Consider the following 26,569-nt stretch of genomic DNA (forward strand, 5'->3'; position numbering starts at 1 on the left):
GTACTCTTCCATCAGGTTTGCAATTTTTAATTTGATGAAAATTCTGGTATATTCTGAGAAAAATTCCTTTTAAAGATAAATTAACTTTCAACCACTGTAACATGCCAAACAAGACACCAGGCGTCAGGTCCAATTGCTTTTTATTCAGCTTTTTCTGACATTTATTTTAAAAAATGTAGAAGCCTCACTAATTGGTGTTGGAAAGAAGAATCAGAATCAGATTTATTGGCCAGAGTCGGAGCAATAGAAAAAGTCTATGGACCTAAGGTACATTAACCCATTTGTAGGCAGTGTCCCATTTTTGGGACATCATGATTTTCACACATTATATCCTTCAGTATATCAAAATATTTAAGTGTTTTAATCTGATTCTGGTTTTTGGGATGATCTACTAAGAAAACCCAAGTACCCTCTCGCGAGCAGTATCCCATTTTTGGGACGAGATTATGAATTAGTAAAGTTATCATATAACTTCACCATAAATGAAAAAGAAGTGTTATTTCCTTGTTTGTGGCCTGTTAGGAGACTTTTTTCTCAATAAGGCAAAAAATTGCCACACTGCCCATGAATGATTTAAGTACATTCAAAACAATGAGATTGTTGTAGTTCATTTTTCTGGGAGTTCTAGTGTTAACATGTAAACTCCCAAATAGTAGCCACCTGGCTATGCCCTCCCCCCCACATCTCTATCACAAGACAGCCACTTGATTGGCTGGGTTTGACCTAAAAACCCTAATCACCGGTGAATGCGCAACTTTACTCTGAAAATGTAGCAATTACGGGACAGGTACTGGAAGTGCGTGGGGGACACCTGCTTTCGCGACACCCAATTGATGAAAAAATAATCAAAGCGTCTATTACTACGGTAAGGCAAAGTTAAGAGAGCAGGGAGTGTTTTATTGTTTCAGCCTTTTTTAATATGACCAACACATTTTTCCATATGGTTAATAATGTCCAAATGCATCTTAAAACATGGTGTCTCCAGTTAATAAAGGTTTTATGATGTGGCAGATGGACCTGGATGAATTGATTAATTCAATGCCCATTATTTTTTTATGGACAACTTTGGCATCCAGTGTCCTGGAACATATTTGCTTCAACCATCGAGTCTCTACTGTATTGCATCTTTTTTTATCTACTATTGTTGTAATATATATTAATTAAAACACACACAATTTATGGCTTCATGAGTTATGCTTGCACTCCTCAGAAAGGGATTGCTAGTGTTAGTGCTTTGATTCATCCTTGCCGAATGTATGTATCTTGTATGTCATAATGCATTGCTATACAATATTATTGAGCGTACAGTTTAATCATCGTTATATATGAGACAAATTGAAATGCACAAAATCAGTTCTGTAACATATATTGTACTGCGTGTGTCTCATAACTGAGTGTGAAATTAAATATCTGAGTTTTGTGTCTAGTTTAATGTGGGCCGACGCTTTACGGCTGCGCCACCTGTGAGGAAGTATTTTGATTAAAAATTGGGCAATAGTTACAGTATATTTATACTTCAGCCAAATTTCAATCAAGCATTTCCATGATTGAGATGCATAAATCAAAACATATATATAAAATACAACACATATATTGATTACTTATAAATAGAATGATGCTCACTATGACCTTCATAAGCTTTCTAATACACAGGAACCTTTAATGGTTGTTTAAAGAAAACTAAACAAACAGCCATTTATTTGCTTTTTTTATCGACAACCAGCGCTTCACATGTCAAAACTCCTTCCTTCAGTGTTATTGTGAGTGTAAATAAAAACCCTTTTATTGTTGTGGACATAAATGATAACAAGGGACTCGATGTCCTTGCCTTCCGAATGTGCCTCATTAGCTTTACATCTGACAACCAACTTCTTTTGCATCGTTCAGCTTTGCAACCGCTGTTTGAGCTGTTTCAACCTCTTTCAACCTCGCAACATTTTTCTTCAAAGCCTTTCTCCTAAAATTAACTGCCTAGAAAGTACAGCAAAATATTTTGATCGGTTAACAAAAACTGGGACGGCTCGACAAAGCATTGAGCAATCTACCTTTTAGGAGTCATTCGTTTGTATACATTTGACAGGGTGTCATACTTTTTAACCTTGAGGAAGACATCTTAAACAGTCATTTGATTCTTCTATCTACGTAGCGTAGTGGATGGGATTTCAGATTTGAACTCCAGTCATTAATTATGCACAGTAAAGTCTTGCAATACAAGTGACTCAAGTTTTTAAGACATGGGCCATTTTTTTTCTTCTTCTTCCTTTTACAAAACTAGATATACAAGTGTTGGATAGTGGTAAGAACTGAACTCATTTCAGAATAATCAGCAGTTTGGCAGATAGTGAACTATTGTTCAAAAAGAGAGTTGAAACTCTTTATTACCACTCCCAATAGAAGTTTGTCAAATAAATTACACGTTGCCATCGACGGGCTTATGAATAGCTTCGGTGTCTCTTTCGATGTAGCTTTATCGTAACCCTTTATGCAGGTCATCAAATATTTTAAAACAAAGGATGGTAAAACACGTTGACTAAGAATAAAACAATGCACAAAGGTATATATATTATTTATTCTCTGTGAAGACTAATATTACTGCAGCTGCACCTCCTGGCATCCAATTGTCAAACTCCTGAAGTTTCCAGATGACACCACAGTCATCGGCCTCATGAAAGACGGTAACGAGTCTCCGTATCGGCGGGAAGTGGCAAGACTGGAGCTTTGGTGTGGTCAACACAACCTGATGTTGAACACTCTAAAGACTGTGGAGATGATTGTGGACTTCAGGAGGCATCCTCCACCACAACTGCCCCCACGCTGTCTAAATGTCTTGTGTCAACCGTCGAGACCTTCAAGTTCTTGGAAATTGCAGTCTCAGAAGACCTGAAGTGAGAGACGAACATCAACTCCACCCTCAAAAAGGCCCAGTAAAGGATGTATTTTTTGCGGCTTCGGAGGAAGCACGGCCTGTCACAAGAGCTGCTGAGACAGTTCTACACAGCGGTGATCCAATCAGTACTGTGTACCTCCATCACAGTCTGGTTTGGGGCCACCATAAAAAAGTACAAACTCATACTGCAATGAACAATTAAAACCGGTGAACGGATTGTCAGCACCACGCTACCCACTATCGAGGACTTTCATGCAACGCGAACTAGGTCCAGAACAGGCAGGATCCTTTTTGTCCCTCCACATCCTGGCCACCAGCTCTTCCAGCTCTTTCCGTTGGGAAAACTCTACGGATCAATGAAAATCAAAAGTAGCAGGCATTCGAACAGTTTTTTCGCTCTGGCAATTAAGTCATTAAATTCTTGATCAGCAAACCTTCTATTTTTCTGCCTTGTGCCATGTTAGAACACTCACTCACATCCTGCTGGACAATCACTATTAGTAATATATATATATATATATATATATATATATATATATATATATATATATATATATATATATATATATATATATATATATTATTTATTTATATATTGGATTCCTTTTTTTATATCTATGTAATTAGTTTATATTTTTTTATATTGCGGACCGCGCGATTCGTCACTTTAAACTGCTCCCTTTGCACAATTGACACACTTAAATGTGTAGATATTACATCGTGCACATTTCATAAGGAATAGTTCCTATAAAATGAAATGTCTCTTCATCTTGTTGCTCTGTTGTTCCTTGTTCTTTCTTCTGCATGTCGTACCAGGGCAGCACTGACTGCCGGAGAAAAATTCCTTGTGTGTTTTTACACATTTGGCCAAAAAAGCCGATTCTTTCTGAGGAATCGTGACCTCCACTGCTAAGTCAGTGGGCAACACAAGAATATTGACGATCACCTCAAAATGAAGATCTTTGAATGCATTTCGGAATCATAACATATTCACATTGAGATTGATACTGAACCCCCCATTACAAACATTGTGGTTGGGTTTTTGGGTGGCTGGAACAGATTAAAGGCAAATCTTGTCATTTCAACGGGGAAAGGTATAAGTGAGTGGTCACAGAATTAATTAATCTTGTATCTCCAGCCACCAGTGTATATGTGACCCATTGGCATGCTGCTAGCTCAGTGGAAAATACTGGAATAGTAACAATCCTACGTTTGGATGCATTTTATCCACAGCACAGTAGCATGGAGGTTGAAATTGAAAAAATACTAAAATGCTTCAGGTCATTGGTTTACGCTGCATGAAATCTGAGCTTTAATACAGCTTTGTGCAGCCAGATAAATCGATTAAAATAAAATTAACCGTCGTGTTGCAGATCTCAGGTGGAGCTGGCAGCCGTTTCACACTCTCACTAATAGCTTCCCAGCATGCAACAAGAGACACACAGAGATGACAAACACATTTGGAAAAGGTTTGCACTACGCCACAGTTTGGAATTGAGCTTAACAGATGCTTAGCTTCCAGCAACTTAATTAGAATGTCATGACGCATCCCTCTCCATACCTGTTCTCTCTCATTTTGCTGTGTTTTGTGTCTTCCAGGTGGCTGTGACTGGGGCACCCCCGGGGCAGGACCCATGAGGAGTCATAGAAGATGCTCACAGCCTGGGCACTTTTGCTCTTCTTAGCCATGTGGGTGACAAGCACCTCTGGTGGCCCGCTCTCTTTCAGAATAGGTACGTCTCAATCTACAGTTTAGCAGTAACAAGTGGAGCTCCGTTTTTTTTTTTTTTTTTTCCATTTTCAAACACTCTAAGCCTCTGAGCGGTCCCTTTGACCACTGTGAGCAACACTAGACGTGCACTTTGATCAGGTCAGTGTCATTCATTGAAATTACATGGCTCATTAAAAGATTTAGATTACATGATTTATATTCCGATCAGTACACTTTTATTCACAACAACAAAGTGTTTTTGCAAACATATAGTAAAAATATCGACAAACTTGTGTTCTTTTACCGACACAAAAAAGTACTTCTAAATTTCTTTCTTTTTTTTTTATTCACAATATCGCTGTCTGTTTTTCTTGGTGTAAAACTGAATTCTTGCTTGCATAATAGCTTTTGGAGTGCTGATGCTGAATGGTGCTCCCAAACAGTTTTATGGTGAACATTATTTTGGTCTGTAACTGTTGCAGAATACAATTCCCTTTTGAAATATTGTAATTATGTAACTGTTACGTCTCCCGTTACTCCTCTAGCAATCGTGTGCAGAGGAACAATGGCAAAAATTCACACATGCATGATTAAGTTAAAAGACTGTGTGCTAAATCTGGATGCAACAAAACACATAGCTAGGATTGTTGTTATTCATCCATCCCTCCATTTCCTGAGCCGCTTATCCTCACAAGCGTCGCAGGAGTCTTGTAGTCTAGCCCAGATAGCATCGGGCGTGAGGCGAGGTACACCCTGAGCTGGTTGCCAGTCAATCACAGGGCACATGGGCACACCCGCACTCAAAATCACACCTAAGGGCAATTTAGAAACTCCAATTAAGGCATGTTTTCTGGGATCTGGGAGGAAATTGGAGTTCCCAGTGAAAACCCATGGAGGTATGGGAAGAACATGCATACTCCAAACAGGTGGGGCCAGAATCTGAACCTCGGTCCTCAAAACTGTGACGCCAAAGCTCTACAGTTGCTCCACTGTGCTGCCCGATTGCTGGCAAACCACTTCAAACAACAAATTCACTCAATAATCCGTTAACCCATAATCCTAAAAATCTGAACAGGTGAGCACATCTTGGCAGCATGAACCATTGTATCTTCATATAACTCCATTGTAAAAGTGTGTAGTTAAAAGGTAGAAAAGAACCAGTGTTTTGTACCACTTCTTTCAGGATCACTTGACTTGGCAGTAATATATCACTCGACCCTGAACAACCACAACCAGCTCTGTTATGCTAGAAAGTAACTTCACTATTGTACACTTGTCCTTGAAGACACCACATAAAGCAATGTAACTCATATAATCTTTAAGATCATTAGGCTTGTGCAAAGACAAAAAAGACACACACACTCACACAGACACACCTGAACAGCCAACTGAATTAGAATTTTCCCAGTGACTCATTATCTTCTCCCATAGCAGAGTTGTTTTCAGGTTAGAGGGGAGTGCATTAATAATGCAAAATTCCTTCTTACGATCCCCATGTGGATATTATAAGTCTGTTGGAACATTAACTCAACCCATACATTAAACATTTTACTCTTTCTTGACTGGGAGCAGTCGCAGTGCTGTTTCAATTGGAGGAAAAAAAATGTTTTATGATTAATCTTTTTGGGTGGGCTTTAGGCGCTTTTTAAAACTTCTACATATTTTCTAGAGAAATCCTATCTCGTCATTATGAAAACATTTCATTAATGTAATATGATTATACAGTACTGTAGAATCGTTATCTTTTGTCTGATTCCCTCCAATGCTCCAAATCGTTATCAGACTGTCACCATTGAACAATGTAAAGTCTTATTTTTGGATGTCTTTGGAGTTTTCCTTCCTACCAGCATCTTGTTTCAAGAGAATGTTTTTGTTTGTTTGTCATGACACCCCAAACAGCAGAGCTTGCTAATGTAGTTATATACACACACAAAAAAAAAAACCTCCAGCATTAGATCAGTTGTCCTTATTATTTTTAAAAATGCACCAGGCCTCTGTGCTCTTTAACGGCTCTGCTGTAGAAATGTACAAAAGCGCTGATTGTGTATGTTTATCTGAGTTGCATTATTGATGGATAATTAAGAAGCGGGGCAGTTTTTTCTTCTCCTCTCATGTAATACACACAGCTGGTGTTCAGGTGTTGTGGTTGCACATCTGTGTGATTGAATGTGCACACAATGCAAAGACTCATAAACATATTCAAACCAACATCAGCTCAAATCTCTGCCATTTGTGCTCCTGGAGGTGCTACTTAACATGACCGACCCGTGAGTGCTGCCTGCCTGCCTGCCTGGCTGGCTGGCATAATGTCAGTGTCTGGCATTCACTGAATGTAGCAGGGCCAAAACCAGCCTCCCACCCATCATTCACATTCCCCAGCAGGACCTGCCAACCTCAAGTTCAATCCATCCCTGCTGCGCATTTGGCACGACACATTTGAAATTGACATTTGTTGCCAAATTAGATAGATGAGCGTCGTCATTGTATAGAAAATGACAAATTTTGGATTTACTGCCACTTGGCCGCATTCAAGGCCATGGAATAATCTGGAAAATGGGTTTAAGGAAGTGAAGGATTAAGTGATTGAGACATAGTTCTATGATTAATCATTACAGAAGACAAGCAATATTCTAATACCGTATAGTATACAGTGGAACTTCCTGGTGGATCTCCAATTTGTTCTGATTTAAAAAAAAGAAAACTTTTTTTTTCGCATAATCCTAGAAATGTCACCATAGTAAAACATCTATCATCTTTAATGACACTGTATGTAATGACATCTTAAAAAAGTGATTCTCAACTGGTGGGTCGCGAACACCTAGTACAAAAAAATTAGACTTTCCTATTGTAATTTTTCTGTTAAATAGAGGCATAACAAATTTCCCACATGGAACATAGTGGGAAAGTGGCAAGAACTGTGATTGAATTGTTCACACTAGTTTATTCTGTAAACAAATACAGTGCAGCTCAAACTTTGGCTGGTTGAATGCATGGCAAGCCATATACCTCTGAATATAAATACATATTAGCACAAACCACAATAGATGTATTTCTTTTCATTCTTATTGTTAGGTTTGGCAATCATGCAAGGGAAAAAGGGTGGTGGACCCAAGTGGATGGAAACAGGGTGGCAAGGCAAGAATACAGGAAACTAGAAAGGGATTTACTGTAATTTGACATAATTTGTGATTTGTAATTTGTAAAAAAAAAAAAAAAACATATCCGAACAGGAATCGCGGAGGAAAATGCAAAAAATTCAAGTTTTAATAAAAAGATTCAAATTAACAAGCAAACCACTTGGAATAACTCAGTACCAAAGGAAGGAGGACATGACTAGGGAACTGACTGAGAACAACAAATGGCATTTGACAATGAACTACTTGGAGTGGAAGAAACCAAAAACCTAAATAGAGCTAAACTGACGAGACAACTGAGAATATGTCCACAATCATTAGTGAGTACAAGGAGCTGACAGGTTGACATCAGGTAGAAGGGGCTGGCAAGAACAGGTGGACGCAATAATTAAAGGAGCACACAAGAAAACTAGAAAAAAACAAGACAAACTAAATCTAATGAAGATAACAAAAACACAGGCCATGATCATCTTACATCAATCACATTTGTATACATTGGTAACTATGTCTCAGACCAAAAGGTGATGTGGTGGGATTTCCCCATGGGGCAATCCTAGGACCCTATTTTTCAATGTGTTAATGCTTGCACTAAGATAGCCAACATGCACATACTGTAAAGTGGAAATACACAACTAAGGAGGGTCCAGTTGATGTACAGTACTTGTCACTAATGCCAGGTGAACACAGGCCTGTGGATTCACTCTAACTGCATCAAACAGATCCGTATATTGTTGCAAAACTATTTTCTCCAGCTAAACTCAAACAACACTGAAATGATTTTCTGGGCGGCAGGAAAAAAAAAAGTGTAACCAGTCACACTGTTTCTAAGATCTAATCAAGTCAGAAACCTGGTGGTAATACTTGACTCAGACATGAATTGAAGAGCCACATTATAACAATGACATCAGCAACTTTTTTCCCCATCTTAAAAACATTGCCAAAATTAAAGGAGTGGTGACTAAACGTCTTAAAAAGACTAATCCATGCATTTGTCACCAGCAGGTTAGACTACTATAATGTCCTGCTCCCTGTGTTTCCTAAATGAGCTCTAAAACAGCTGAATCCTGAATGCTACTTCTCGAGTCCTCACAAGAACCAGAATATGACCATAGTAGCCCAGGGCTCAGGTCCCTGCACCAGCTTTCTGTTGCTCAGAAAATTGACTTTAAAAAAAGTAAAGCTTGTATCTGTCTCTTCATGGTCAAGCACTAAAGTACATCTCTGATTTATTAGACATTCTGAGGCTTTAAGAACCTCAGGAGTGGTATCTTGCTGGTGTCTATTGTCAGGACTAAACTCGGTGAGGCTGCGTTCCAGTTTTTATTTTGCTAAACTCTTGGACAAGGTAATGTCAAGGACCTTGTATTGCCTCATGTATGAGTTGTGCTTTGCGAATGAAGTTGTCTTGCCTTAATTTCTCTAATATCTTTGATGACAATGGTTATGGTTAAGCTTAGTGAAACTGCTAATGCTGCCATTAGTTCAAGCACTTTTTTCACAGTAAATATGAGTTTAAAACAAAACTATCAGCAATAGGACGCAAATTATTCATCAAAATCAAAAACTGATGAAAGAGGAAAAACCTCATTAAAGAATTCCATTTTACCTGATAAAAAGTTAAATGGAAAGCATCATTACAGAATATGATGAGAGAATTCCAAACCACCACCCTATGTTAGAAAAGAACGATTTCCTTCGAGGTATCTTAAAAATCAATATCAAGAAAGATGTGCTACCAACGCCATTCATACTTCAACCTTTGTAATAAATTGAATAAGATCCTATGAAAGAAACATATCTTTAAAAACTTCGGTGGCAAAAGATGACATTAAGAGCGTTATATTATTAGGATATATATTACACACGCATTAACCTGAGCGTGACACTTCATCGCTGTTGAAGGTGACCTCGTCTCAATAGCTTTAAGTGCTGCTTTGTAATTTGAGCTACAAGTGGTGGGCTTTCTCTTTGGAAATCATTTGCTTTTATGAAGTGGAGTGCAATCATGATATTAGATGATATTAGGTATATTAGATATTACTGTCATCTGATAAAAAGCCAGCATTACGTGAGTCTCTCCCATGTTGTCGCTGAACAATCATCTTTAGCTATTGTTATGTGTCATGTTATGGCGAGCGATTAATTCAGGCTGTACCCTGCCTCCTGCCCAGAGTTAGCGGGGATAGTGAAGAAAAGCTGTATGGAAAATGAATGGATTGATCCGGAGGGGTTGAGTCATGTCAACATTACCACTATACGATCCCAATTATAGTTTGAAGTCGATTAATCACTTGTCATATTTTGGGGTGAACGACACAAATTTATTTGGAAAGCGTTGGGTAATCGATCAATCTGTGCAGTAAACTAGCAGGGGTTGTCAAACGTATGGAAATATTTCACCAAATATGAGACTGGTACCATGATGACTTTCAAAGTATACACGTGTATCCTCAAATATAAAAAGTACAAGTGATAAGCTCACCTATCTGAGCCCACATCTGCTAAAGGTAGCTGACAAATTGCCTAAATGCTCACACAGGCGATGTGTCAAATATCCTCCTAGAACAGAGAACAGGTAGGGAATATACGGTAGTGCCTGTTTACACGATGAACTGAACACAAGCAGTGGATGAATAACACCAACTTTGTGTAAATAAAATTTACATTTTCTCTGTAACAACACCAAAAAGAAAACATCTAGCTAATGTTCAAACCTTCATCCCACAGACACAGGGCGACAGGCTCCTCTTCCTCCTTCCAGTCGACCTCATCACTCACTGTCATCCAATAACAAATCACACTCAGACACCTTCCTCTGCTTACCAGCTACTAGTTACCCGCTGAGAGAAACATAACAGGAGAGTAATAGGTTATTCTTTTGAATACCGTATGTCTGCTGAGTGTTGCTTCATAGAATGACACTGTCTCCTTCAATTTAAAACATTTTTGATAACAAGGAGCAAAGAAGAAATGGACATTTTTAGCACCAAAAACCAAAACCACATCAATGTACACATCATCTTATTCTTACATTTTAATTTTTTGATAGTCAGAGGAAGCGATACAAGGTATGTCAGAAATTTACCAGGACTGGTGTCCCAAAAGATATATTTCAAATCTAAATGATAAATTCTCCCCTTTGAAGTAATCCCCCACTGGAGTACAACAACACACTTTCACAGTCTTCTCTGTAATGTCCTTATTCACTCCTGGAAGGATTCTTCTGCAATCAGGAGGTTGCCCCAGCACTGCAATTTTCTTCTCTGCCAGGAACTGTCGAATGCTCAGAGCAATGTGAACAGACGCGTTGTCGATGTTGAAGCAGCCACAAGTAATACTGTCACAACTCTGTGTGTAAACGTACTGCTTGACCATCTGGCTCACAATTAAGGAGAAAACTGGTCGGTTGTAGTTTGTGTTTATGACACCAGTCCTTTTTTTGACACACTTCATACTGTACACATAACTGGCACGTCCACAGCGAGCCCAGAAATTTCAGCCTATCCCATTAGGAGTCACCACAGCAGCATGATTTGTCAATGTAATGTGGCAACCAGTTCAGGGTGTACCCAGCATCCTGCCCGATAATAGCTCGGATAGGCTTCAGCACTCTCACGACCCTTGTGAGGATAAGCAGCTTGGAAAAGGGATGGATGGATTTTTGTACAGGAACACTGTCCAGTATTTTCATTGGACAATCACAACAAGTGGATACAGGACTCTAAAATCACTGAGTACGGAATCATTCTATTCATGTTATGTTACTGATGAGGAATAAATCCATCCATTCCACATTCCACATTTCACCATATACAAGAAATGAGTTATGCAAAAGGGCAGCCAGGGAACGTTTGAGACCCGACTATTTTCACTGCCACTGACATTTGTTGGAAAAACATTTTTCATGATTAAGTCCTCCGGGAAACATCGAGGGCCAAGCTGTCTGTATTTGTTAGTTTCACTTGCCCATTTATTCCCAATCTTTCTCTGCCTCGTCTTCTTGAGAGGCTTGTTGTCGTCACACGAACAAAATGGGTCACAGCACCGATCATATTCCTTGGCAGAATCATTTCAGCTCTCTTATCGATCCGGAGAGCTAAAGAGACAGCTGAGAAATGTAAATCCTGTGCGTGTCCTGTCTTGTGATCTCTGCCCATTTGTTTATCTTGCACCTTTTGCTGAAAAGACGCACATTTGAATACAAAGCGCTACATTGCTTCACCCCTCTTTGAAGCCCTTGGACAGATATGTATTATAGATTGTGAACCTCTGTGTACCGATGACCTGTGCATTTTGAGTAAAAAAGATGGTTCTATCATAAAACTTATTCAATATATGCTGAATCATCTTTAAGAATACTTGAAACTGATGAGGCATTTCTGTCATCATTTCATCAGATCTGATCAAAAACCACCTTAGAGTGATTATATACATACACTTCAGATTTGAGTATGTAGTTCAGATGCATCTGTATTCATCAAGTCAGTGCACCAATGAGAGTAAATCCAATCTGCCCTTATGCATTAATATGAGTGAGTACTTTCACGTTGGAGGCTTTTGCGTGTGTGTGTGTTGTCTGTGTATGTGTGAAGCTGATCTTTGCCACTTTTAATGAGCCAAGCTTCGATAGCCTTGGATTATGAATGTAATGTTTTGAGATGATGGTTGACAATAAATAGAGGTAGGTAGAGTGGCTGGAAGATGTACACAAGAGTTTTATTACTTTGGAATAACATGACTCCAATAAAAGTAGTACTCCAAATAATTACTCACTGAAGAAAAAAAAAGTACAGAGCAACTTCTGATTTGTAACATTTAATCAAAGTATGACCGTCAACTACACATGAATGAAAAAATGGTGTCTACAACTTCTGATATTGACCAACAATCTCCCTTAAAAAAAAGAATGCTTCAATGCTTTCGTGCTTCGTGAAATAACAAGCAAACTGAAATTCAACCACAAGAAATGGTCACAAAATATGCTCATCGGGGAGCAATTACATTAATAAAAATACTAACGAAACCGAGTACGTATTCTCAAGTTGGAAAAGTGGCATTCTTGTTGGCAGAAATATAGCCATTTTTAGGTAAACAGATGACAAGATGACATACTGTAGCTGTGCATTTTTGTAGTCATCCATCCATTTTCTATTGGACTGTCTCTACTCGGGGTGCCATTTTTTAGGTAAATATAGATTTCTAACATCCATCAATCTATGTTCTTTTCGTTTATCCCCACAAGGGTCACAGAGCATGCTGAAGCCCCTCCCAGGTGTCAATGGGCAAGGAGGCAGGGTACACTCTGAACTGGTTGCCAGCCAATTGCAGGGCACATGGAGACAAACAGCCGCACTCACAATCACACCCAGGGGCAATTTAGAGTGTCCAATCAATTAACGTTCCATGTTATTGGGTTGTGGGAGGAAACCGGAGTGCCCGAAGCAAACCCACGCAGGCACGGGGGGAACATGCGAACCCGGTATCTCAGAACAGTGAGTCCAACGCTTTACCAGCTGATCCACCAAGCTGCTAGATTTCTAACATGTTTCACAAAAAAGACTTTGAAATAATCCTGGCTCGCACTGTGTCACAGAGACTGTGGAATCATATGACTGCTTAGCTCCATTTGACCTAGTCAAATAACATGTAACAACAGCCTCTGCAATATAACAACATTTTGGGATGTCCCGATCCAACTTTTTCACTTCCAATCTTGATGCCAATAACCATCCGATCTGATATCAAGAATAATTCTACATAGTTTTCTTATTTTGTCGCACGGAAACAGGTACCTTGGGAATGTACTACACTTGAATTGAATAAAATAAATGGTGAGACAACATCCTGAAAATTGACTTCAATTAAACAGAGTGACAAAAAAAATATTTTTAAATTACAACTTTATAACGCAAACATAAGCACATTCTACATTTAAATTGATTCAAAAAGGACCAGCAATGGTGGAAAGTTTCCGCCTTGGCCTCCGCTGGCCCACTTTGATGTTGTATTTTGTTTGACTTTTTGTGCCAACTTCATTTAAAAAATCCGCCAAGACAGCATAAAATTCTCCATTTATGAGGGACTGTGCTTGTCCCCACGATCCTCCATATGCAAGGTGCATGAGATCAAATGATTGAGAGACCATTCTGTCATGCATTTTCTTTTTGGCTATTTTTGTCCTGTCTTCCCAAAGTTTTTTTAACTAATAATTCACATTAAATTTGAGGCATTTGATGGGGACAGAGAGGGGTGATGTTTCAAAACATTTTTTTTTTAAATAAGTCTAATGTCAGGTCATAAAGACAGTTTTACAGTACAATATATGACAAATTGTTTCTTTTTAAACCGCAAACTCCACCTTTCACAACACTGAGGTTATATGGAAACATGGTTTTACTTTACCTTACCTTAACTATAGTTATATGTTCAAAGTTACCAGTTACCATTTTTCTTTTACTGAAACTGTGAAGTTGAAGACAATCATTTTATGCTGTCTTATGTATTGTATTGAGGTAAAACAACTTGCCCGTGACCTTGAACATGACAAATAGTATCAAAAATGGATCAATGTCTGGATATATCGATTGTTTTTCCTTAGGAAAAAAATGCAGGGACATACACATATTCACTTTGAGTGAAAAATTCTACCTTCCTTGCCCAATAGACACACCCAGCGCAAACCTGAAGCAAGGTGAACGGAGCTTCCAGCTTTGTTTAGATATTATTTCTTAAGAAGCTGCTGTAAAGCACCTTGTGGCACAGAGTGCATACTCATCAGACAAAAGACTGGCAAATCCCCTTTTTTTCTGCTTTGCTCTGCACACTTTGGGAGCACGTGTTCAAGGATTTTTAGTGGGCTATATTCAATTTGCTCCATTTCCTGTGTTACAAAATCTGCACCTGTGCTATGTTTGCTCAAGATCCCGAGGCTGACATCAGTGGAACTGTCTGGGTGGTTTAGAGTTTGTCTTGTGATAGATGTACAGATGAAGGTAAAGCCTCGTGAGGCCATTGTAGAGATTCTCCGTGGAGGAAGAGCTCGCTAACTTAATACCATCCCATCGCGTATACAAGTCCCCACCCAATGTCTTAAATCAGCTAGATCCTGAAAACAGAATGTTCTGTGTTGGTTTTCGTCCTGCATGTCAAATATCATGTACATCCCTGGAGTAAATGCCAGTGGGTCACTTTTTGCTGAGCTTCCTAACATTTCCTTTCCCCTTGTTTACTTTTTCATCATCCCCTTGACAGGATACTGCATGTGAGCCATTACTCGGAAAAAAAAAATCAAAGTAGCCTATTCTCAAAATGTTTTACCAAGCTAGTGTCAAGAGATGCATGTTGTTTATGCCGCACACAAACTCCGTATGTGCCCAAAGGAGCAAACACATGCAGCGAGGGTTATTGAAATTGAAATCGGGAGGTGGTGGAGACCAATACTGATATGACTCATACTGCTTTGCCAATACAAAGCAGTCAGTCAGCAGCAGCAGAAGCAGTAGCAAATAGTCAATTTCTCAAGTCAGCCACCGGCTTATTGAGACCAGCCACATAAATCTCATTGTTTTCCTTGCCACTGGTTAATTATGAAAAAAAATAATTGTGATTTCCACCCTCTCCCTCAGGTTTTCATTAAACTACAGTAACATATCTAATACCTGCCAAGTTTGAATATTAACATTAACACTTAACATGAAAAAAAGATTCAGTTTAAAAACATACTTTTAAAACAATCAGTTCATGAGATTAAATATTATTTGCAAATGTATTGAAAGTACATTTTAAATACTGTGCAACTGAAAATATATTAGGCAGTGGCAAGGGATTCTTTCACAAGTTACAACTACGCAGTGTCTTCTTTTTAGTTCAGTTAGTGCAGAAGAAACAGTAAAAAAATTCCATCACAAAAATAGGGCATCATGTTCTGTTCAGAATCTGTTTAAAACAATGCTTCATACAGAGTACTTGTATTGGAAAGTCTTCAGAAAGTGTGCTTTTGCTTTTCATTATTTGTGAGCTCACATCAGAGCAGGAAAAGTACAATGATAATCCTAGAGCAGGAAATTGACTAAAAACAACATGAGAAATGAACTCAATTTTAACAAATAAATTTTAACAACTAGATGGTAACTTATTATACACTCTACCAATGTTATGAGTTGAAAAATCACAAGGCAGATCACCAAGCGCATGAATACTGTAAAATATCTCATCTCGTTTTATCACACTATTTTTTACTCAATGTGCCATTGAATATTACCCTTTTATAAACATGGTACCAATTACCAAGCAAGAAAATCCAGCACCTCTAGTAGGATTCTGATGAGACAAAATACAACCAATGCACATCTGTCCTTAAAGTGTGACTGTCATCCCTACAAACACTCTAAAATAGATATTGTAATGAAAAATACATATAACAGTATTCACTTCAATGTCTATACGAAAAAATAAAAGTGAGCGGATCGTGCGTCATCCATGCGCAAAGTTGCGCAATTGAGTGTCCCTCGACATCGAAGTGGTCGCCATATTGGTCGCGTCCTCTGTCCTTGACGTCATCGTCACTTCCGCCGTTGAAAATATGAGTGCCTGTTACTATGGAAGCCAAACAACAGAGATATTCAGATTTTTCCGACGCCCCTTCTGACACCGAAGCTCTTTTCGAAAAGGACAACACCACATAATATATTACACTATTGTTTCGAGCCATAGTCAGATGATATGCAATCACGGCCAAACCGTATCCCCGTCCGATACACTTCCGCGTTGGAGATGAGCCATCACGGCTCATCGCAGCTGGCCGGTGTGGCTTATGACAGAGCCGAGCGGTGCTGCTTTAGGGGTGTGTTCACAGATGCCGCAGTACTGAGGAACACAATCGAGCCGGGGCGCTTTATGTGCACATGGGACTGAGTCACGCATTCTCGGCTGGGTTCTTCAGAGCCGCCCCTGTCGCAAAGAACGACGCGCAGCCTTCGCAGAGCTGTGACCGCCGAACGCGGCGCCTCAGCCGGTGTGGCTGATTTTTGGCACCGTGGTGGGATATAATAGAGCCGACGTGTGCTGCTTTTAGAGGCTTGTTCACAGCCACCGCAGTTAACAATAATGAGACGAGGCTGAGTGAGACATTGTTGGCTGGGCGACGCGCACATCGACACATTTCATACGCAGATCTTTTATTACATTATGAGAGAGATCGATTACGTGGTCCGCCCCAAACAATTTTTTTTTTTTTGAAGCTCTACACACACCTACCTGTTATCTGGAAGCCACGAAGCTCTAGTCCTCTGCACCCGTGCAATCCATTTTTCTCGTCTCTTTCAAACTTATGAAGGGTAATTCCATTCTCCCGAGTGTTCAAACAATGTCCAGCAATGCAATGAGCCGGCATTTTGGCTAACAAGAAAGAACAACGAGCGACCTTCCTGGAGGTAAAACTAATTAAAACAAAAGAGTCCACTAGGGGGCGCCGCTGTCCTTTACGTCACTTCCTGCTTCTTCTCGAAAACAAATCCGAGGATTTTCATGGCGGGAGTTACAAAAAGCTGTATATGTCAAAATCATGTTTTGTGGTGAAAAAACACATGGGACCATATTGGCTGTGGTTTTTTCATTAATAATATCCCAAAAATCATCCATTTCATGACAGTCACACTTTAAAAGTCAAGTGTCATCCCTATGAAAAATACTTACTACATTATTCACTTCAATGTCCATACAAAAAAATAAATATGAATGAAGAGCGCGTCATCCATGCGCAAAGTCACGGAAGTCTCATTCGACATCCAAGTGCTCATCATATTGGCTGCCTCTTCTGTCCGTGACATCACACTGGGACATTCGCCATTGAAATCACGGTGGCCCACATAAGATGGGAAACGAAACACGCCCCTTCTGACACGGAAGCTCTTTTCAAAGAAGAGAACATCTCACAACCGAGTGAAGTGACTGGGGGAATATTACCCTATCGTTTTGAGCCATATTTAGATGATATGCAGATCACGGCCAAACCCCATGCGGCCAAACCACCTCCTCGTGCGATCCACCTCCGTGCGGCAGTGATAAAAAACAACGCCGCTTATGAGCGACGACGTAGCTGCAGCCAAACCACCTCCCCGTCCAATCCACCCCCGCGCAGCAGTGACAAAAACAACGCCGCCCGTGAGAGATGACGACGCCGCCGCCAAACCGCCTCCCCAGCCGATCCACCTCTGTGGCAGAGATGAGCCACCACGGCCCGGCGCTGGGACGAGCCACCACAGCCAAAGCAGTGATCGCGGCGGACGAGGCACAGCTTCGGCAGTGGCTCGTCCAAAGCCGTGCTCAACGCCGACGGGTAAATTGACACATTTAGCACCACTGATGAGGTGCGCGGTTCTTTTGTTACATTCTGAGAGGATTATGTCCGGCACCCCAAACTATTATTTGCCGGGGGGGAAGCTCCTTTCTCCTCCCGCACGCGGCCAAACTACCTCCGCATCGGGGCCAACATGGAAACCTTCGTCGGGTAGCCCGACGCCGAAGCCTTTGCCGGCGAACTCGACGCCGAAGCCTTCGCCGAGGTCCATTCCGGCTGCCTTTTTTTTTTAATTAATAACATACTAAAAATCTTCCATTTCATGACAGTGGCACTTTAAATCTGACCTCCGGCTCTTTGCCCCTCTCAGGATCAAATACAAAATCTTACTGCTGTTGTGCTGCACCACTGCTTTCATGGCGTTGCCTTCCTCTACCTCAAGGAACTGTTTAACCCCCATTCCTTCACACGACACCTCCGGTCTGGACAGGCCCATCTCCCCCAGCATCCGAGGACCAGGCCAAGAACTATGGGAGACAGTGCTTTCAACTCGACCGCTCCCAGTCTGTTAATTGCTCTCCCTTTGGAATCAAAGGGCACCACAGACTGTGGATGTTTTTTTTTTTTTTTTAAACCTGACAAAACCACCTCTTTAAAGAAGCTTTCAGTTGATTTGTTTTCTTCTTGTAAATTTTACCACACTGAGATTGTCTATTCAATGTAAGCTGTTTTTAATAACATTTGTTATTCAATAGATAAGTTACTTGTGAACCTTCTGACATATATTTGAAGAGCATTTATTTGGTCTGCTTGCCACTATTAAGTCATTGTGATAGAAGGTACTGTGTTTGATGCAATGACAACTTTTGTGGAGTGATGAAGTTGCATAATTATCTCAGGTTGACCACAAGGATTGTGCTGGATTTTGAAGCTTCCAGTTTGCCAGACTGAGCATAAGAGTGGACAATTACCATGCCTTGATATCGGCCATCCTGGGGGAGCGTTTGTCATAAATCTCTGGTTTTAATAAGGATTGGGTGCAGTGTGGCTATGTAGCACAGTATAAGACCCTTAAGGGGAGACCAAATGTTGCTTTTAATGGCCGAATTGACAGAGAGGAGCAATGTTATGCAATTATGCTCTCAACATGGCTGTTGAAATTACCACATAAATTATTCAGGAAATTTGCAACAATTCCAGTCAACAGACATGTGTACTGTTCCTGTTTAAATACACATACACCTATGCAAAGCCCACCTTGATGAAAGATTGTTTCCTCAAGTGGTATGTGAAAAATGAACTGAAATTCTTGTTTACATATTTTCTCAGAAGTCCTTTAAGTGCCATGCAATGAAGCGATTGGAACTTTCACCAGGCTTCTTACTTGAAAACAGGTAGTTAAATTAACATGATAAATACAATTGATTTAATTCTTGGACTGACGACATATTGTGATCATCCTAGTTCATTTAAAAGTGTATTCCTAAGAGTACAGCATCACCATAATTGATTTGTCATCGACCCCATAATGCCGTTTTGTTCATTTTTGAGTATTACTTCTATTTATCCCATACCCATAGATTTTTCCATATTTACTCACACGTAATATTGAATTATTCTGACCAATATTGTTTATAACTTTTAAGGACAGAATTTCTAGGCACAGCCGAGGCATAGAGGGTGTCAGGTTTGGTGGCCTCAGCATCACATCTCTGCTCTTTGCGGATGATGTGGTTCTGTTGGCTTCATCGAGCCGTGATCTCCAGCTCTCACTGGAGCGATTCACAGCCGAGTGTGAAGCGGCTGGCATGAGGATCAGCACCTCGAAATCCGAGACTATGGTCCTCAGTCGGAAAAGGGTGCCGTGTCCTCTCCAGGTCGGGGATCAGATCTTTCCAAAGTGGAGGAGTTCAAGTATGTTGGGATCTTGTTCACGAGTGAGGGAAGAATGAAGCGGGAGATTGACAGATGGATCGGTACAGCGTCTGCAGTGATGCGGACTTTGTATCGGTTCGTTGTGGTGTAAAGGGAGCTAAGTCGAAAGGTGAAGCTCTCACTTTACCAGTCAATCTACATTCCTGCCCTCACCAATGGGCACGAGCTGTGGGTCGTGACTGAAAGAACAAGATCCCAGATACAAGCAGCCGAGATTAGTTTCCTCCGCAGGGTGTCCGGGCTCTCCCTTAGAGATAGGGTGAGAAGCTCAGTCTACTCCTCTGCATTGAGAGGAGCCAGATGAGGTTGCTGGGCCATCTGATTCGGGTGCCTCCCAGACGCCTCCCTGGTGAGGTGTTCCGGGCATGTCCCACCGGAAAGAGACCCCGAGGATGACCCAGGACACGGTAGAGACACTATGTCTCTTTGCTGGCTTGGGAACATCTCGGGATCCCTCCGGAAGAGCTGGAAGAAGTGGCTGGGGAAAGGGAAATCTGGGTATCCCTGCTGAAGCTACTTCACCCACTCCCCGACCCGGAAAAGCAGTAGATAATGGATGGATGGCTGGATCAATCGATGGATGACCAACAATTGTAATTTAACCAGTGCAACCATAATTGAATTGGTAATCACAATAGTAAGTTCTATTCAAACAGGACGAATTGCATTACTCCTCCCATGTGACAAGACTCAACCAGTCTCAGTTTATTTAGAGCTGTCGTGGTTGCAAGTTTGTGTGGTGGAGTTGCTGGCAAAAGGTGGACCCAAGTGCAGGAAACAAAAGTTGGAGTGTAGCAGTCTCAAAAAAGTAGATATTTTCAAAAACAAAAACTGCACTCAAAGATCATGGAAAAATGTAAATGCTAAATGAACAAAGTCACATAAAATCAAAATCAATGTAACAAAGAAACAATAAGAAATGAAACATTCATCAGTACAGGATATATGACAAAACTAGACACGGACTGAAAGAAACATAAAAGCAAATTAAACAAACATTGAGGCTCACTTCCAAAAGACACAAGTGGCTGGAGGTAGCTGATTGGTAGACACCATGGGCTGATGAGAAAAAGGTGAAAATGAAGAAATGATCACTGGAAAACAAAAGGTAACATGAAAACAAACAAAATATAATCCAAACACAAAAACTCAGATCATGACTGTACACCCTCTTAAGGAACAGATTCCACATGTCCCAAAACTCATAACAAAATTTGGCCACAAGGTGGGTGGAAGGCATCCTGAAGGCGGAAGCTGGGGTCTACCCAGTGGGGCCAGTGAGCTGCCTGAGCAGAGTTGAGTGGCAGCTGCACATTAGTACAGGAACAGGAGCCTGGAGCTGCTGCAGCACAGAAACACAAGCCTGAAGCTTCTCTGGCACAGGAACGAGATCCTGCTGCTGGGGTGATGGAATGGGTGCTTGTCATGGAAAGTAGGTGCAAGATCAAGAGTAAAAAAAAAAAAAAAAAGATGCCAGTGTGGGGACCGAGCAATGGCTTGCCATAGATGCTTTCGAGCACTACGTTGTTGTGTCGTGCAAGACCTTCACAATGACCCGGAAGGATAGTCAATATCCCAGTCACCGAAAGCTTTAGGAAGATACATTTTTGCCAATCAAAATAGGGATGTGGACATAAGAAAGATACTTGACCAAGTAGCCTCCATATTTCCTGCTCATAGAAGTGATATCTGACTGACAGGTGACGGTTGACTGGGCCATGGCTCCAGTGGACCCAGAGCATACGAGTGCAGAGAGAGAGGCTTGTTTTTTTCTGATTTTGAAGTCTTATTCTATATACTTCACAATTTTTATTCATTAAGTCTTCTCTGCGTTGTCATTTTTTTAAAATGTTTAGTTGCTGTGTATTTCACGTATTGTCTCAATTCAGAATATTTTTTGGAAATGTAGTTGACCAACTGAAAATTGTGTTTGAGCGTATGGTGTTCTTGGAGCTGAGAACATGGTTGAAATGCTGCCGGCAGTTTTTCGAAAACTCTTCGTCCTCCGTGACTCCCTTTTGTGATGGCACAGTAGAGGAAACGCTCCCATGCAATCACATGCAATCGTGTTAGCACAATACTTCATCTGCTTTTCTTCCCAAGACAATTAGGATTGCCCCATTCAAGAGTATGCAAGTTCTCACATATGATAACATAAACCTACATGAATGTTCTATGTTCCTTACGGGAGTAAATAGTGCACCATTGGTTTTGATACTTTGAAGTTGTTTTTTTCCTCGCTGGTACTGAGGTGTGTTTAGTCACTTACTGTAGATAATTTTGTGCACGACTCCAGTTGATTCTTTCTTACACGTGAAAGTGGGGAAGTGTATTTGGGAAATAGTTTGAAAGTCATGCTGTAGTTTAAAAATCTAATTTCAGATAAAGGGTTAAAGACAATAATTACTTGCCAACTGCATATTGTATTTGTACACATTGCAAGTAAGAGTGTTTCTATCACAGCTCTTCCACAGTGGTATAAAACCCACGCTGGCCACACCAAAGCCAGGCGAGTGTTCCATGACAACATTAGTGACCCGTAAACAGACCCTTTCCAAAGAAATAAATAAAAATTAAAAAGTTAAACATTCGAGGCAAACAATAAACAAGTATTTGTTTATTTTTACATAATTTGGGCTTCCAGCTCATGAAACACACAATCATGAATTTAAAAAAAATCACCATTGACTTCTGTTTTTCCAGGGTAGGGGGGAGAGAAAGAAATTGGGGTCACATTAATTCAATCAGACTATTGTACTTTCAAAATGACATACAGTATTAATCTTCTAAACTTGGTTGGTAATCCCTTTGCTTGAATCACTGCATCGATGCGTCGTGGCATTGAGGCCATCAGCCTGTGGCATTCCCTGGGAGTTATGGAATCCCAGATTTCCTTGATGCCTGCTGGCAGTTCTTTGGTTTCGGGTCTGGTGCCCTTGATTTTCCTCTTGATAATACCCCATTGATTTCCAAGGGGGTTGAGTTCCAGCGAGTTGGCTGGCCAGTCAAGCACTGTGATGGGATGGGCGTCAAAGCAGGTTTTGATGCTTCTGGCGGTATGGCCAAGGTCCTGGTGGAAGATGAAATCTCCATCTCAAATCAGATGCTCAGCAGAAGGAATCATGAAGTCCTTGAAAATATTCTGCTAGACTGTTGTGGTGACCTTGGATTTAAGAAAGCAGAGTTTACCAACACCTGCACTGGACATTGCAAACCAAATCATGACTGACTGCGGATATTTCGCTCTGGACCTCAAGCGGCTCGTTTTCTGTTCTTCCCCCATCTTCCAACAAAACCTTGATTCCTGAAAGAAAGGCACACTTTACTTTCATAGGAAAAGTTGCCGTAACAATCCAGTCCCAGTTAAGACGCTGCCTACGCTGGCTCTGGCTCAGATGTGACTTGACCAGAGTGATCACAACAGTTGTAACCCATTATCCTGAATGTGTCTGATTATGGTCGTCTTTCAAGCATGACTCCTGCCTCATTCCACTCTTTGTGGATCTCTGCTAGATTCTTGAATCTTCTGACTCTTCTCTGTTTGATAATCTGGTGAAGACCACGGTCATCTCTTTTGCTGGTGCCACATTTTGTCCTCCCATTCGTCTTTCCATTGGACACAGCACTTTGTGAATAGCCAGCCTCTTTAGTGATGAACTTTTGTCACTGAAGGGGTTCTGGCCAGTTGTCAAGTTTGCAGTGTTGGCCATATTGAACCCGACTTGTGCAATTGAACCAAACTGAAACAATTTAATGACACCTGGAGAAATCTGTGAAGGTGCTCTGAGTTTAGTGGATGATTACAGTGTCTGACACTCAGTTTAAAACATTTACAGTCTACAAAAATTGGGCCGATTTCTTCACAGTATTTGGATTCTTTTATAATTCTCAATTTTGAGTTTGGAAGCCCAAATTACATGAAAAAAATAAACAGATAAATACTAAAAATTGTTCAAATTGTGGGCCCTGAGTCTGTAATCTATGAAAGTTTAATTTTATTCACTGGAATTCTGGAAATAAATGAATAAGGTTTTCCATGATATTAAAACTTTTGGAAAGGGAGTGTGCATGTCATATATGTGTCATTATGTTGGATGTCTAACAAAGCGGGGCACCTACCCACATTATTCTCGTTCGTGTAAGATGTGTGGGCTTCAATTACAAGCATTAAGTCTTCCTGAGCCCCTTTTTTCATCGAGGAAAAAAGATGGACGTTACCTACCATAGTTTATTTTTATTCCGTGCACATTCCAACGCTGCATCTTCCAACACAAGGACATCAATTTCCTCCTAGCCTGCTTGCACTGTTGTGCTGGGGAGTTTCCCTCCCCTCATCCATTACGCGCCACACGCTGTGGACAGCGCTGCTTTTAAGGGGAATTAGAGGGGAAGATTTGATTAGTGGTTATTCATGCCAAGGAAACACTTTTTCTAATCATGTTGCCATTCTTCACTTCTTTAATATCGCACATGTGCACCGCTCTTGTGCTTCAATAGCTTCAAGAAAGTACAAAAATGGTCAGAAAATAAAGTGATAGAGAAGGTCACGCACTCTCAATTGTCACCAAAATTTTGGGGAAAGATATGCTTGAAATGACAGGATACATTATTGGACCTCATTAGTCCTCATTTCAGTGTGAGAAGAGAAAAATATCCATCAATACTTACTGTGAGTTGATGGCTTGGTTCCAGTGGACACTATTAAAGCAGAAACACATCTTTTTCAGTGTTACAAAATGTTTAACTGGGTAATAATAGCATGTGTAGTGCTGTAGCTGGTTTTCTGTTGGTAGGTGTGAACTTCCTGTTTTTCCACATTATAGTACTCTGACTTTCAATGTGTACATTCTGGTGTGTGGTTATCTATTTGTGCTGCTTGCCATGAAGGAGCAGTGAATTAAGATGTACTGGAGATGGTCACAGTTAATTTTTCATGCTAGCTAGCTGGACTGGTTAATTAATGCAAGTTTGACACTTGTGATCGTAAGTTAATTATATTTAAGTTCTGTTTTCATTTTTTTCATTGCATTCACTCCTTGCAGAAAATAGGCACATTGGGCTTTCTTGTGAAATTTCAGGATTAACCTAGAATGCACTTTACAAACCAATTTGATTTCATTCAAAAATAGGCCATTCAAATTTAGATAAGGTCAATTACGTTGGCCTTTCAAGTTTGTGAATATTTGTCATCCTGAAAATTCACCCGAACACTGCATATCCCTAACTTCAGTACAAATGCAGGTACAAGTACAAATATATGCGGTACTCCTTCACTCTATTGTAGTTCATTTGTTGCAAAAAAATCATCAACTCATGCATAATTAACCATGTTGTAGGTTTTTGAATACATCCTGCTTTTTGTGGTAAAATAAATGTCTAGTTTGAAACATTAAATCTGTTTTAAAAAAGAATTCCTTAAAACACATTGCAAGGAATTAAACGTAAATATGGCACAAAACTACTGTGCATTACTGTATGTTTAAGAGTTTAAAAAGTGTTTTAAAAGTATAAAAAGTGTTTATGAGAGTATAATGGGTTAAAATGTGGTTAAGTTTCATACAGCTTTGAAATGTGTCTAAATTAAAAACAAAAACAAAAAAATGGTCGCCACTTTCTGAACTTGAGCGATTGGGTGGCTCAAAACCAAGCCCTGCGATAAATGAGGGAGTACTGTAATCTGTACTATTTACAATCGTCCAACTATATTGCCCATAAAGGTTTTTCCAGGTTTTATAGTTTTCCCTCCACCATGAAGAATTCTATATACTGTACGTATAATTGATCTCAATGGAAAAGCTTGTAGAAAGTCACTCCAATAGTGTTGTCTGCTACATCCCCATGAGTGTCGCTAAGCTTTTTTTTTTTTTCCTTTATATCAGCAATCTGCTGAAACTGCTTTTATTGAGTGGGTTTTGATTAGGGTACTAAAAGCACAACCTTATTTGCCAATTACACAAGCATTCATTTGCACCTCAACAGACATAGTTGATGTTTCTGTTTTGGAATAATTAAAATCAGACTTGAATGCAGTGAAGGAAGAATTCTACTTGTTGTTGCTATGTTAATCATCGGAATTGGACCAAGCAAAATAATATGCAGAGCCACTGTCATGCAGACTGACTAATGCACAAGACAAGTGCAAAACCATATCATGTCTGTCATAGCAGAAAACATATTTAATGGCTAAATTTAGAATATTCCAGACTTTTAATTGCTTGTTTCTCAGACCTTTAATTGCAGATGTTAGTTTTTGTAACCTTTCGTGTTTGTCTCACGAGGCTGTGGGATCGGGTAACTCTAGTTCTCTCACAGGACTACATCATGTCTCTTCTTCCAACCCACATTTATTATTTCATATCTTTGTCACAGCCTATTTCTCCTGAGCTGTGGTCCCTGTCACTGTTTGCCAACAACTATGTGATGTGATATTTTGGGCAGCGGAGTCGCTAGCTACATTTTTTTCCCCCCATATGACAGCATGGCACTTCACACTAGGTGACCATGTTTAAGGAACTGCAGGTGAAACAACACTACATTGCTGCTGCCATAGTTCTTTTTGTCTGTTTTTCACTTTCCCTTTTTTCAATGCTGGTCACAGAGAATGA

At 40.2% G+C, this 26,569-nt stretch overlaps 1 protein-coding gene across 6 annotated transcripts in view; it reads left to right on the top strand.

The window, feature by feature from the left end:
* Positions 1-26,569, top strand: part of grik4 (glutamate receptor, ionotropic, kainate 4) — a 255,732-nt gene that overhangs the window by 3,791 nt on the left and 225,372 nt on the right. For 4 of the 6 annotated variants that reach the window (XM_061827586.1, XM_061827585.1, XM_061827587.1 and 1 more), the window contains exon 2: positions 4,487-4,620. In XM_061827586.1, coding sequence (XP_061683570.1) covers positions 4,539-4,620 — 82 coding nt within the window. In that variant the 5' untranslated portion in view covers positions 4,487-4,538. Of the gene's footprint in view, positions 1-4,486; positions 4,621-4,721; positions 4,758-26,569 lie in introns of those variants that run through there. The other 2 variants (XM_061827588.1, XM_061827590.1) reach the window with 2 other exon arrangements.

The sequence above is a fragment of the Syngnathoides biaculeatus genome, chromosome 8, assembly GCF_019802595.1.
Source record: "Syngnathoides biaculeatus isolate LvHL_M chromosome 8, ASM1980259v1, whole genome shotgun sequence".
In the NCBI taxonomy this organism is placed as follows: domain Eukaryota; kingdom Metazoa; phylum Chordata; class Actinopteri; order Syngnathiformes; family Syngnathidae; genus Syngnathoides; species Syngnathoides biaculeatus.